The following is a 13,954-nucleotide window of genomic DNA, read 5'->3' on the forward strand; positions in this document are numbered from 1 at the left end:
ATCATAAAGTGCATCTGTCCATCATTAAAGTGCATCTATCCATCATAAAAGTGCATCTGTCCATCATAAAGTGCATCTGTCATCATTAAAGTGCATCTATCATCATTAAAGTGCATCTATCATCATTAAAGTGCATCTGTCCATCATAAAGTGCATCTATCATCATAAAAGTGCATCTATCCATCATAAAGTGCATCTGTCCATCATAAAGTGCATCTATCCATCATAAAGTGCATCTGTCCATCATAAAGTGCATCTATCCATCATAAAGTGCATCTGTCCATCATAAAGTGCATCTATCCATCATAAAAGTGCATCTATCCATCATAAAAGTGCATCTATCCATCATAAAAGTGCATCTGTCCATCATAAAAGTGCATCTGTCCATCATAAAAGTGCATCTATCCATCATAAAAGTGCATCTATCCATCATAAAAGTGCATCTGTCCATCATAAAAGTGCATCTATCCATCATAAAAGTGCATCTGTCCATCATAAATGTGTATCTGTCCATCATAAAGTGCATCTGTCCATCATAAAAGTGCATCTGTCCATCATAAAGTGCATCTATCCATCATAAAAGTGCATCTATCCATCATAAAAGTGCATCTATCCATCATAAAAGTGCATCTGTCCATCATAAAAGTGCATCTATCCATCATAAAAGTGCATCTGTCCATCATAAATGTGTATCTGTCCATCATAAAGTGCATCTGTCCATCATAAAAGTGCATCTGTCCATCATAAAGTGCATCTATCCATCATAAAAGTGCATCTGTCCATGATAAAAGTGCATCTGTCCATCATAAAGTGCATCTATCCATCATAAAGTGCATCTGTCCATCATAAAGTGCATCTATCCATCATAAAGTGCATCTGTCCATGATAAAAGTGCATCTGTCCATCATAAAAGTGCATCTGTCCATCATAAAAGTGCATCTAACATCATAAAAGTGCATCTATCTATCATAAAAGTGCATCTGTCCATCATAAAGTGCTCCACAGGCTCCGGGGGGTTAATAAAGGCCTTCTGAAGCAAAGTGTGTGATGGCGTAGCATAAATATCAGCAGTACGTCGCATTACTTGCATAAGTTGCGCTTTACACGTAACGTTCGTTTGGCGGAAGCTAGTTATGATAGACAGATGCACTTTTATGATGGACAGATGCACTTTTATGATGGACAGATGCACTTTTATGATGGACAGATGCACTTTTATGGACTTCAAAAAAGAATGACTATTTTTCATTTTTGGGTGAACTATCCCTTTAATGCATTTTAGATCCAGTATTTTATCTCTTATGCATCTGTTTTGATTATTTTATGATTATTTTAAAATCCTTTTTATGTAAAGCACTTTGAACTACCATTGTGTATGAAATGTGCTATTTTATTAAACTTGCCTTACCTATCAAGTATGCACTACAGATGAATCACACTAATGAGAGACGACGGCTGCTCACCGTGAGAACGAGACGCGTCGATGAGGAGCCGGCGGTGAGGCGAGTGTCCGGCGCTGTTATCAGCCCATACGGTCACCTCATATTCCTCTGCCATGACCAGAACTACAGCCTTCAGAAACAACACCATCATTCCTCTATCCGTCTAACACAACCTGACACTCATAAACACTCGTTTATCACAATCACACCAATAAAATAATAAAAAATAATAGAAATATAATTATAATAATAAAAAATAATAGAAATATAATTATAATAAAAAAAATAATAAAAATAAATAAAAATAAATAATTTAAAAATGTAAATGAAAATTATCAAAATAATAAAACATTTGAATTTGTTTTTTTTTATAAATGTAAAAATAAAATACATTTAAAAATGTAGAATTCATGTTAAAATAAACATTAAAATAAAATACAAATGAATCATATAAAATTATAAAAAATATATAAAATTAATTAATAAAATGTCAAATAAAAACATAAAAAAAGTACAAAAATAATAATAATATATAAATTAAAATAAACAAAAAGTATATATAAATACAATTAATTAATATATAACATCAAATAGAAGGAAATAATTTTTTTTACAAAAAAAACAATAACAAATACAAATAACTAAAATTTTAAAATTAAAATAACAAAAAAATATTAAAAATGTACATTTAAAATGTAAAAATTCAAGTTAAATGAACATTAAAATAAAATGTAATTAATAAAAGTAAAAATGTAAAAAGTTAAAATAAATAAAATACAATAAAATAAACAGAATCTACCTTGAGCTCAGTGGTGTGGAAGGTTGTCTTCAGAGAGGGCTGTTTGGTGGGCATGTAGGACACTCCATAACCTCGAATGAGTCCTCGAGCATCTGTGATGTCCAGAGCCTTCAGAAACACACACGACTGAAGACTGACGGCACGCGAGAGACGATACACAAACACACCTGAAGAATATTACCTTCCAGAGAAGCAGCAGCTGCCGAACCCCGGAGTTTACACCTGAAGCCACGTAATAACTGAGCGCGAGAGGCGCAGACGGCGCTGCAAACACAAGCCAAAAACCTTGTGTGTTTATGGAAAAGAACATGACAGCAGGAAAATGGTCATTATAGGTTTAGATTCGAACACATTAGGAAACTTCAGTCTGTGTGAATGTCGTTACATTAAAGGGATAGTTCACCCAAAAATTAAAATTAGGCCATGATTTACTCACCCTGAAGTCATCCTAGGTGTATATGACATTCTTCTGTCAGACGAACACAATCAGAGTAATATAAAAAAATGTCCTGGTAATGAGAGCTTTATAATGGCACTGAATGGTCATATATTTTTTGAAGTTCATAAAAGTGCATCAATCCGTGATAAAAGTGCATCTGTCAATCATAAAAATGCATCTGTCCATCATAAAAGTGCATCTGTCCATCATGAGTGCATCTGTCCATCATAAAAGTGCATCTATCCTTGATAAAAGTGCATCTATCCTTGATAAAAGTGCATCTATTCATCATAAAAGTTCATCTGTCCATCATGAGTGCATCTGTCCATCATAAAAGTGCATCTATCCTTGATAAAAGTGCATCTATCCATCATAAAAGTGCATCTATTCATCATAAAAGTTCATCTGTCCATCATGAGTGCATCTGTCCATCATAAAAGTGCATCTATCCTTGATAAGTGCATCTGTCCATCATAAAAGTGCATCTATCCGTCATAAAAGTGCATCTATCCATCATAAAAGTGCATCTATTCATCATAAAAGTGCATCTATTCGTCATAAAAGTGCATCTATCCGTCATAAAAGTGCATCTGTCCATCATAAAAGTGCATCTATTCATCATAAAAGTGCATCTGTCCATCATAAAAGTGCATCTGTCCATCATAAAAGTGCATCTATCCGTGATAAAAGTGCATCTGTCCATCATAAAAGTGCATCTGTCCATCATAAAAGTGCATCTGTCCATGATAAAAGTGCATCTATCTATCATAAAAGTGCATCTGTCCATCATAAAAGTGCATCTGTCCATCATAAAAGTGCATCTGTCCATCATAAAAGTGAATCTGTCCATCATAAAAGTGCATCTGTCCATCATAAAAGTGCATCTGTCCATCATAAAAGTGCATCTGTCCATCATAAAAGTGCATCTATCCGTGATAAAAGTGCATCTGTCACCATAAAAGTGCATCTGTCCATCATAAAAGTGCATCTATCCATTATAAAACTGCATCTGTCCATCATAAGTGCATCTATCCATCATAAAAGTGAATCTGTCCATCATAAAAGTGCATCTATTCATCATAAAAGTGCATCTGTCCATCATAAAAGTGCATCTGTCCATCATAAAAGTGCATCATAAAAGTGCATCTGTCCATCATAAAAGTGCATCTATCTGTGATAAAAGTGTATCTGTCCATCATAAAAGTGCATCTATCCATCATAAAAGTGCATCTGTCCATCATAAAAGTGCATCTATCTGTGATAAAAGTGCATCTGTCCATCATAAAAGTGCATCTATCCATCATAAAAGTGCATCTGTCCATCATAAAAGTGCATCTATCCGTGATAAAAGTGCATCTGTCCATCATAAAAGTGCATCTGTCCATCATAAAAGTGCATCTATCCATCATAAAAGTGCATCTGTCCATCATAAGTGCATCTATCCATCATAAAAGTGAATCTGTCCATCATAAAAGTGCATCTATTCATCATAAAAGTGCATCTGTCCATCATAAAAGTGCATCTGTCCATCATAAAAGTGCATCATAAAAGTGCATCTGTCCATCATAAAAGTGCATCTATCCATCATAAAAGTGCATCTATCCATCATAAAAGTGCATCTGTCCATCATAAAAGTGCATCTGTCCATCATAAAAGTGCATTTTTATGGACTTCAAAACAGAAACATCCATTCACTGCCATTATAAAGCTTGGAAGAGCCAGGGCATTTTTAATGTAACTCTGATTGTGCTCGTCTGAAAGAAGAATGCCATATATACCTAGGATGACTGGAGGGAGAGTAAATCATGGGCTAATTTTAATTTTTGGGTGAACTATCCCTTTAAAGCAAGTGTGAGTAGAAATGATCAGAAGCCTGAACAGATTCAGACACTGGATCTAATGAAGAACATTCAGGGTCACTGCATCAGCTCTGTTCGGGTCACTCACGGCTCTCTGACGTCTTTACTCGTGTCTCTTCGCTCCAGTCGCTCCACCGGCTGTGATCATGAACGCAGGAGACGCTCAGAAGATACTCGCTGAAGGCCTGTAAACCCTCAATCACGAACAGAGACTCCTGTGAGGCGGGCAACTCTGCAGTCTGACGTGGAAACAGAAGCTTTTACTTCAATGAGCATCTCTAAGCATCATCAATCAGATTCAGAGATCTAATGAAATAAAATCTAAAAATGATCAAATAAAAAATTAAGTAAAAAAGCTAATATAAAAAAAGATAAATAAAATAAAATAAGCATCCACAACAAAAACATATTTTCAAGCTATTTCTGTCATTTCTGACCTTTTCTGTCCATGACTCTGTGTTGAGGCGTTTGTAGCGGATTCGGCATTTAGTTATTTTCCCGCCATTCCATGTGACGTTGACTGACGAGTCTGTGACGTTAACAGACGTGATCACCGGCCGAGGAGCCTGAACTACAACATTCAGACACATCACAACACAACCATCACATCACAACCCATCACATCTCAACCCATCACATCACAACCCATCACATCACAACCCATCACTTCACAACCCATCTCAACCCATCACAACACATCACAACACAACCCATCTCAACCCATCACTTCACAACCCATCACAACACAACCCATCAAATTTCAACCCATCACATCACAACACAACCCATCACAACACAACCCATCACATCACAACACAACCCATCACATCACAACCCATCGTATCTTAACCCATCACATCTCAACCCATCACATCACAACCCATCTCAACCCATCACTTCACAACCCATCAACCCATCACAACATAACCCATCTCAACCCATCACAACACAACCCATCTCAAACCATCACTTCACAACCCATCACATCACAACCCATCACAACACAACCCATCACAACACAACCCATCACATCTCAACCCATCACATCTCAACCAATCACATCACAACCCATCTCAACCCATCACATCACAACCCATCTCAACCCATCACTTCACAACCCATCTCAACCCATCACAACCCATCTAAACCCATCACATCAGAACCCATCACTTCACAACCCATCACAACACAACCCATCTCAACCCATCACAACCCATCACTTCCCATCTCAACCCATCACATCACAACCCATCTCAACCCATCACAACACAACCCATCTCAACCCATCACAACACAACACAACCCATCACATCACAACCCATCTCAACCCATCACATCACAACCCATCTCAACCCATCACTTCACAACCCATCTCAACCCATCACAACACAACCCATCTCAACCCATCACATCACAACCCATCTCAACCCATCACAACACAACCCATCTCAACCCATCACAACACAACCCATCTCAACCCATCACTTCACAACCCATCTCAACCCATCACAACACAACCCATCTCAACCCATCACATCACAACCCATCTCAACCCATCACAACACAACCCATCTCAACCCATCACAACACAACCCATCTCAACCCATCACATCTCAACCCATCTCAACCCATCACAACACAACCCATCACAACACAACACAACCCATCTCAACCCATCACATCTCAACCCATCACATCACAACCCATCACAACACAACCCATCTCAACCCATCACATCACAACCCATCACAACACAACCCATCTCAACCTATCACAACCCATCACTTCCCATCTCAACCCATCACATCACAACCCATCTCAACCCATCACAACACAACCCATCTCAACCCATCACAACACAACACAACACAACACAACCCATCACATCACAACCCATCTCAACCCATCACATCACAACCCATCTCAACCCATCACAACACAATACATCTCAACCCATCACTTCACAACCCATCTCAACCCATCACATCACAACCCATCTCAACCCATCACTTCACAACCCATCTCAACCCATCACATCTCAACCCATCACATCACAACCCATCTCAACCCATCACAACACAACCCATCTCAACCCATCACAACACAATACATCTCAACCCATCACAACACAACCCATCTCAACCCATCACTTCACAACCCATCTCAACCCATCACAACACAACCCATCTCAACCCATCACATCACAACCCATCACAACCCATCTCAACCCATCACAACACAACCCATCTCAACCCATCACAACACAACCCATCTCAAACCATCACTTCACAACCCATCACATCACAACCCATCACAACACAACCCATCACAACACAACCCTTTACAACACAACCCATCACATCTCAACCCATCACATCTCAACCAATCACATCACAACCCATCTCAACCCATCACATCACAACCCATCTCAACCCATCACTTCACAACCCATCTCAACCCATCACAACCCATCTAAACCCATCACATCAGAACCCATCACTTCACAACCCATCACAACACAACCCATCTCAACCCATCACAACCCATCACTTTCCATCTCAACCCATCACATCACAACCCATCTCAACCCATCACAACACAACCCATCTCAACCCATCACAACACAACACAACCCATCTCAACCCATCACATCACAACCCATCTCAACCCATCACTTCACAACCCATCTCAACCCATCACAACACAACCCATCTCAACCCATCACAACACAACCCATCTCAACCCATCACTTCACAACCCATCTCAACCCATCACAACACAACCCATCTCAACCCATCACATCACAACCCATCTCAACCCATCACAACACAACCCATCTCAACCCATCACAACACAACCCATCTCAACCCATCACATCTCAACCCATCACAACACAACCCATCTCAACCCATCACAACACAACCCATCACAACACAACCCATCTCAACCCATCACATCTCAACCCATCACATCACAACCCATCACAACACAACCCATCTCAACCCATCACATCACAACCCATCACAACACAACCCATCTCAACCTATCACAACCCATCACATCACAACCCATCTCAACCCATCACAACACAACCCATCTCAACCCATCACAACACAACCCATCTCAACCCATCACAACACAACACAACACAACCCATCACATCACAACCCATCTCAACCCATCACATCACAACCCATCTCAACCCATCACAACACAATACATCTCAACCCATCACTTCACAACCCATCTCAACCCATCACATCACAACCCATCTCAACCCATCACTTCACAACCCATCTCAACCCATCACATCTCAACCCATCACATCACAACCCATCTCAACCCATCACAACACAACCCATCTCAACCCATCACAACACAATACATCTCAACCCATCACAACACAACCCATCTCAACCCATCACTTCACAACCCATCTCAACCCATCACAACACAACCCATCACATCACAACCCATCACAACCCATCTCAACCCATCACAACACAACCCATCTCAACCCATCACAACACAACCCATCTCAACCCATCACATCTCAACCCATCACAACACAACCCATCTCAACCCATCACAACACAACCCATCACAACATAACCCATCTCAACCCATCACATCACAACCCATCACATCTCAACCCATCACATCACAACCCATCTCAACCCATCACAACTGTTACGTCCCTGTGCTTGTTCGTGTCTGTATCTCTATCTCTCTCTATCTCTCTCTCTATCTATCTATCTGAGATATTCTTAGGTTCGCTCCACCTCTGGTATGCTGTTGGCTTGGGGAGCTGTCAGTTTTTATCAATGGCGTGACGTCACTTCCCCCGCGGCCAATCAAGTTTCCCGATAGCAGCAATAAAAGACGCGAAACAGAACGCGAGGAGACAACTTGTTTTTCTGCCACTGTTTTTTTTTTTTTTGTTACTTTGTATGCTTATTCTTTTTGTTACTGTCCTTGTTTTATTTTTGCTGGCATCTCGGTTTTGAATAGTGGTATGAGGTTCCTTGTACGTTCTTTTTCTGCCCTTTGATGGCGTTGTTCGACCCAGAGTAAAAAGTGGACAGGTTATAAGTCATGTCACTTACATAATACAACACCTAGGTAACTCGATGTATATATACCCAAGGTAAGAAAGTGAACGCCACCCTCTGTATGTTTTGTGTTTGTTAGTCAGTGTAATTTAGTTAGGGCGTTGACGCCGAAGAATTGATGTCTTTTCTTTCTTTCTTTTATTAGTTAGATTAGAGGTTTAATTACAAGTCAGAATGAGTTTTGTTTTGTTCTTTTCTTTTCTTTGGCTTCACTAATTGCGGCCCTTTTTTTCTCTTGGGTTATTTATCTGATATTTTCTTTTTGATGTGTAAACAATTTGCTTGTTCTTTTTCTTGCTTATATTCACCATTATTATTACTATTTGTTGGATAATAATTTCGTCTATATAATAAATAATTTTTCTTTCGCACTAATTTGTTGTATTGTCTCTTGCCACCCTAATCACACCAAATTCTATCACAACCTCAATGTTACCTCACAGTAGTTCGTAACACAACACAATACATCTCAACCCATCACATCACAACCCATCTCAACCCATCACATCACAACACAACCCATCACATCACAACACAACGCAATACAACCCATCACCTCTCAACCCATCACAACCCATCACAACACAACCCATCTCAACCCATCACATCACAACACAACGCAACACAACACAACCCATCTCAACCCATCACATCACAACCCATCACAACACAACCCATCTCAACACAACCCATCACATCACATCACATCACAACGCAACACAACCCATCACCTCTCAACCCATCACATCACAACCCATCACATCACAACACAACCCATCTCAACCCATCACAACACAACCCATCACATCACAACACAGCCCATCACAACACAACCCATCACTTCACAACACAACACAACCCATCTCAACCCATCACAACACAACCCATCACATCACAACACAACCCATCACAACACAACACAACACAACACAACACAACACAACCCATCTCAACCCATCACAACACAACCCATCACATCACAACCCATCTCAACCCATCACATCACAACACAACGCAACACAACCCATCACCTCTCAACCCATCACATCCCATCTCAACCCATCACAACACAACCCATCTCAACACAACCCATCACATCACAACACAACACAACCCATCACAACACAACCCATCACATCACATCACATCACATCACAACCCAACCCATCACCTCTCAACCCATCACCTCTCAACCCATCACCTCTCAACCCATCACATCACAACACAACCCAACACATCAGAGCATACAATCATCAGTGTCATGTTTATCACCATAATTAATCAAGTTTATTTTATGCTAAAATGAAATAAAAAGTAATAAAGCCCATAGCTACAGTAATGTTTTCATTATAACCATCCCCATAAATGGATGAACTGGAGTGTGAACACGGTTCAGGTTTCTTTACAAACACTATAATGAAAAAATCTGTACTGTCTCTATTTCTCAAAAGTCTATTTTCATAAGTTCGCAATTACAAATAAGTCAGCTAGAGTAAAAGGTATTCTGTGGTAGGAACCAGCCAGGAGTGAAGAGTCAGGGTGGTGGAGGGATGATGAAAAACATTATACATTAATTCATTGGTAAAAGTTCCAACATAACCCAATGATGTTTGGACTTAATGATGATGAAAAACTGTCGAGGAATGTCGGTGAGTCGACTGTATATATAGATATTGGCCTTCTCTCATGCTGATAGGATAGACATGTACATTTCTGATGACATGTTGATTGGATAGATCATTTGAACGTGCTCATCCCGAACTTTGTTGATGAAACCTCATTAAAAACCTTTGAAACGCGTTTCATTTTTCAACTTTTAAATACTTAAGTAAAATTCAATGCAGATACTTTTTTACTTACACTCAAGTATTTTTTGTGTAGGTACTTAGACTTAATGGCTATGAAGACATTAAAAGCAACTATAAAATGCTGATTCAACTTTCAATACAATGTCTCAGTACTTTCTACACCCCTGCTGTCATCTTATCTTACCGATTTCCTCAATGATCACTGGATAGACATCAGAGAACCACTCTTCCTTGCTGAAGACGCTCTTTGACTTGATGGTTAAATTGAAACGTGAAAAGAAATTTAAAATGGCAGAACAGCGGGTAGGCCTGCCAACGTCAGTTCTATAAAACAAAAAATATATTAGCATGTCAGTTCGTATCAAGACGGATTAGATTATTTTCAGATGCTCTAATGGAGGTTTCTATGGAAGCTTGTTTTTGCCACGGGATTAAAAAAAAATAAAAACGGTAATTGCAAATTTTTATCTCGCAATTGTGAGTTATGAAGTCTGAATTGTGACATAGCCTATAAACTTGCAATTTTGAGAAAAAAGTCACAATTGCGAATTAGTTTCTCAAAATATGTGACTTTGTTTTGCAACATTGCGACTTTGTTTTTAAGAATTGCGACTGTATTTGTCAGAATTTTTACTTTATAACTCGCAATTGTGAATTTATATCTTGCAATTCTGACTGATTCGCAGAACTGTGACTTTATTTCTCAGAATTTTGACTTTATAACTCTCAATAGTGAGTTTAAATCTTTGTTTCTCAGAATTGCAACTTTATTTTTCAGAACTCCAAATTTATTTCTCAGAGTTGCGACTTTATAACTTGCAATTCTGACTATTTCTAAAGACTGCGACTGGACTTTGTTTCACAGAATTGCTACTTTGTTTTGCAGAATTGTGATTATAACTTCCAAATGTGAGTTTACATTTTGCAATTCTCTCAGAATTGCGACTGTGACTTTATTTTTCAGAATTGCGACATAATTACGAGTTTATATGTCAGAACTGTGATAAGCATACTCGCAATTGCGAGAAAACTTTCAAAATTGAGAGATACAAATTTGCAATTACCTTTCCTATTTTTTATTCCAAGGTGGAATCAAGCTTCGACAGGTTTCTGATGCATCTGACAGTAAAGCATGCCGTACTGATGAAATTAAACCGTTACCTGAAAATGAAGGTGCTGTTGGTTTCCGTTCGGACGCCGTTCGTCTTCTGAAGCCACCTGCAGGTGATCGACTCCTCACGGGACAGAAAGTGGCATGACGTGTTCACAAATCTCTCTAGAGAACAAAGATGGACATTAAAACTGAACCAGCAGCAGATATGAGGATAAACCCGTGTCAGGCTCAGTAAAGCACTCGCACCAGGGGTTGAAGTGAGGACATCTGATTCTGTGGGACACTTAGCGTAGTACATCACACACACATTCTTCCCACAATCCTTCAGGTCTTTCCCAGTCACCTTGAGCTCTGGAAAACAGTCTCATTCACTCACACACTTCATGTACTAGAATGTTTTTAATGCACATGTGTCAACAATGGAATTTTACCTTGAATGCTGAAAACAGGCTCTCTCTTCAAAGCACCTGTAAATCATAATTGATTAACTTTACAAAGTTATTGAACAAAACTGGATCAACACTGAACTGATTTAAGCTAATTAATGAAACCATTGTCTTTTTTCTAGCTGCTTTACAGCAAGTTTGCACACTGCAAAAAAAATATTTCCTTACTCTAAATATCTAAACATTCACTAAACTAAGTGGGGTCAGAAAAATACATTTTAATTCAAAGGGAAAACAAGCTTAGCTTAGATATTAAGGATATAGTCACTTAGTTTTAATACATTTTTCTTTTTATCTTCCGTCATTTTGGTTCTCAAGTAAATGTCTTGATTTAAGAATCTTTTAGCAGTGCAAAACTGATTCTGTTATTCTGCTTTTGAAACAATCTGTACTGTAAAACAAGTACAAAGTGTCCTTGTTACACGTACTTACTAGAGTAATAACAGCAAATTCTGCATAATTACATGCAATTTACCCTAAACCAAAACCTAATCCTATCCTAACCATATAGTTGTGCTGTTAAGTATTATTAATCAGTGCTTAAATATAATTACACTGTAACAATGACACCTTGAAATAACTAAATCAAAGACAATCAGAGACACACACATGTAGAAGATTACTTACAACAGAAGCAGAACACACAGATCAACACACACAGAGATCTTCTGCCGCACATTTTCTCATCTGCAAAGAAAAATGTGTGATGATGTGGTTTTAAATTAAAAGCATGAAAAATAACCTCAACAGCCAAAGAAAACTAAGAGTTCGACTGATATAAATCAAACACTCTTGGTTTGACGGACTGGAATCGCTCGCATGCTGTTGGAAACGCTGGGCTTCTGTGGCTTTCTGTCTCTTACGGTTTCTCGCAGGTTTAGAGGAACACTGATAACATCGAGGTGAAACTGCAGAAAAACACTTCCTTTGACTCTTTCCTTCCATTTCACTTGTGGTTGAATTCAGTCGAACTGAACAAATCGACAGGAGCTTTCATCTGTTATCGGTCATCTATCTGAGAAAGGGCCTGTTCGGAAAGACTGCAGCATTTGAACATCAGTTTACAATAATATGATTACAATAATACATCTAATTTGTTAACGTTTAAAATACAAACCAACGATGAGCTTTAATGTTAATGCAATTAATCAAAATATGCATGTTCATTAGGCTAACTAACGTAAACTGATTCAACCCTTGATCTTAAAATGTATTGGTAAATGTTGAGTTTAACATGAACTCTGATTAATAAATGCTGTAGAAGTGTTGTTCGTTGTTAGTTAATGTTAACTTCACTAATGTTAATTACACATGAAATATTGCAGTAAAGTGTTACAGTTTTCCCGTTTGACGTAAGAATGTTTCGAGTTTAGTCGAATGATAATGAACAAAGGAAAATAATCAAATGCTGGAAAAATATTTCACATTTTAAACGGTTAATTCCGCAGAAACTGTTGATGAACAAGATATTAAGAACGGACGTCACACGAGTTGCAACATTTTTAAAGAGCAGACTAAACTTTAAAGCTGTGGGAAGACAGAAACTGTACCAGAAATAAAGTAAATGAATCAGTGCTCAATCAATCAGTGGAAAAACAGTTCAGAAAGTGTTCAGTCTCAGCAATCAACACAAACACCGTCATCACACACTCCTGGAACCGATGAAAAACATGAGTTTCAAGACACCAATCAATCAATCAATCAATCAATCAATCAATCAATCAATCAATCAATCAGAGTATTGGCAGAGATGGGCATAAATACATGGAAATGCAAATACAAAATACTGTGTGGAAAAATGTATTTAAATACACAAAATACGTGTGAAATTGGCCATCCAGTGCAGGTGTAGGTCACAGTGAATGAAGAAACTACATAGACCTACTGACTTTTCATTTCTAACCTCATCTCTGCACTCTTAAACTCTGCACTCAT

General features: G+C 38.5%; 1 protein-coding gene across 1 annotated transcript; it reads right to left on the reverse strand.

Annotated features, from left to right (window-relative positions):
• Positions 1–1,422: 1,422 nt before the first annotated feature.
• On the reverse strand, positions 1,423–13,954 carry LOC308680425 (interleukin-6 receptor subunit beta-like; the record flags this gene model as incomplete). Its single annotated transcript, XM_081348551.1, has 9 exons — positions 1,423–1,572; positions 2,242–2,349; positions 2,423–2,505; positions 4,628–4,778; positions 4,977–5,110; positions 10,644–10,783; positions 11,621–11,735; positions 11,820–11,924; positions 13,909–13,954. 9 exons carry the CDS (start codon positions 13,952–13,954, stop codon positions 1,423–1,425), a joined length of 1,032 nt encoding a protein of 343 aa, XP_081204677.1.

The sequence above is a fragment of the Scardinius erythrophthalmus genome (assembly GCF_964197995.2).
Source record: "Scardinius erythrophthalmus genome assembly, chromosome: 20".
Taxonomy (NCBI): Eukaryota; Metazoa; Chordata; class Actinopteri; order Cypriniformes; family Leuciscidae; genus Scardinius; species Scardinius erythrophthalmus.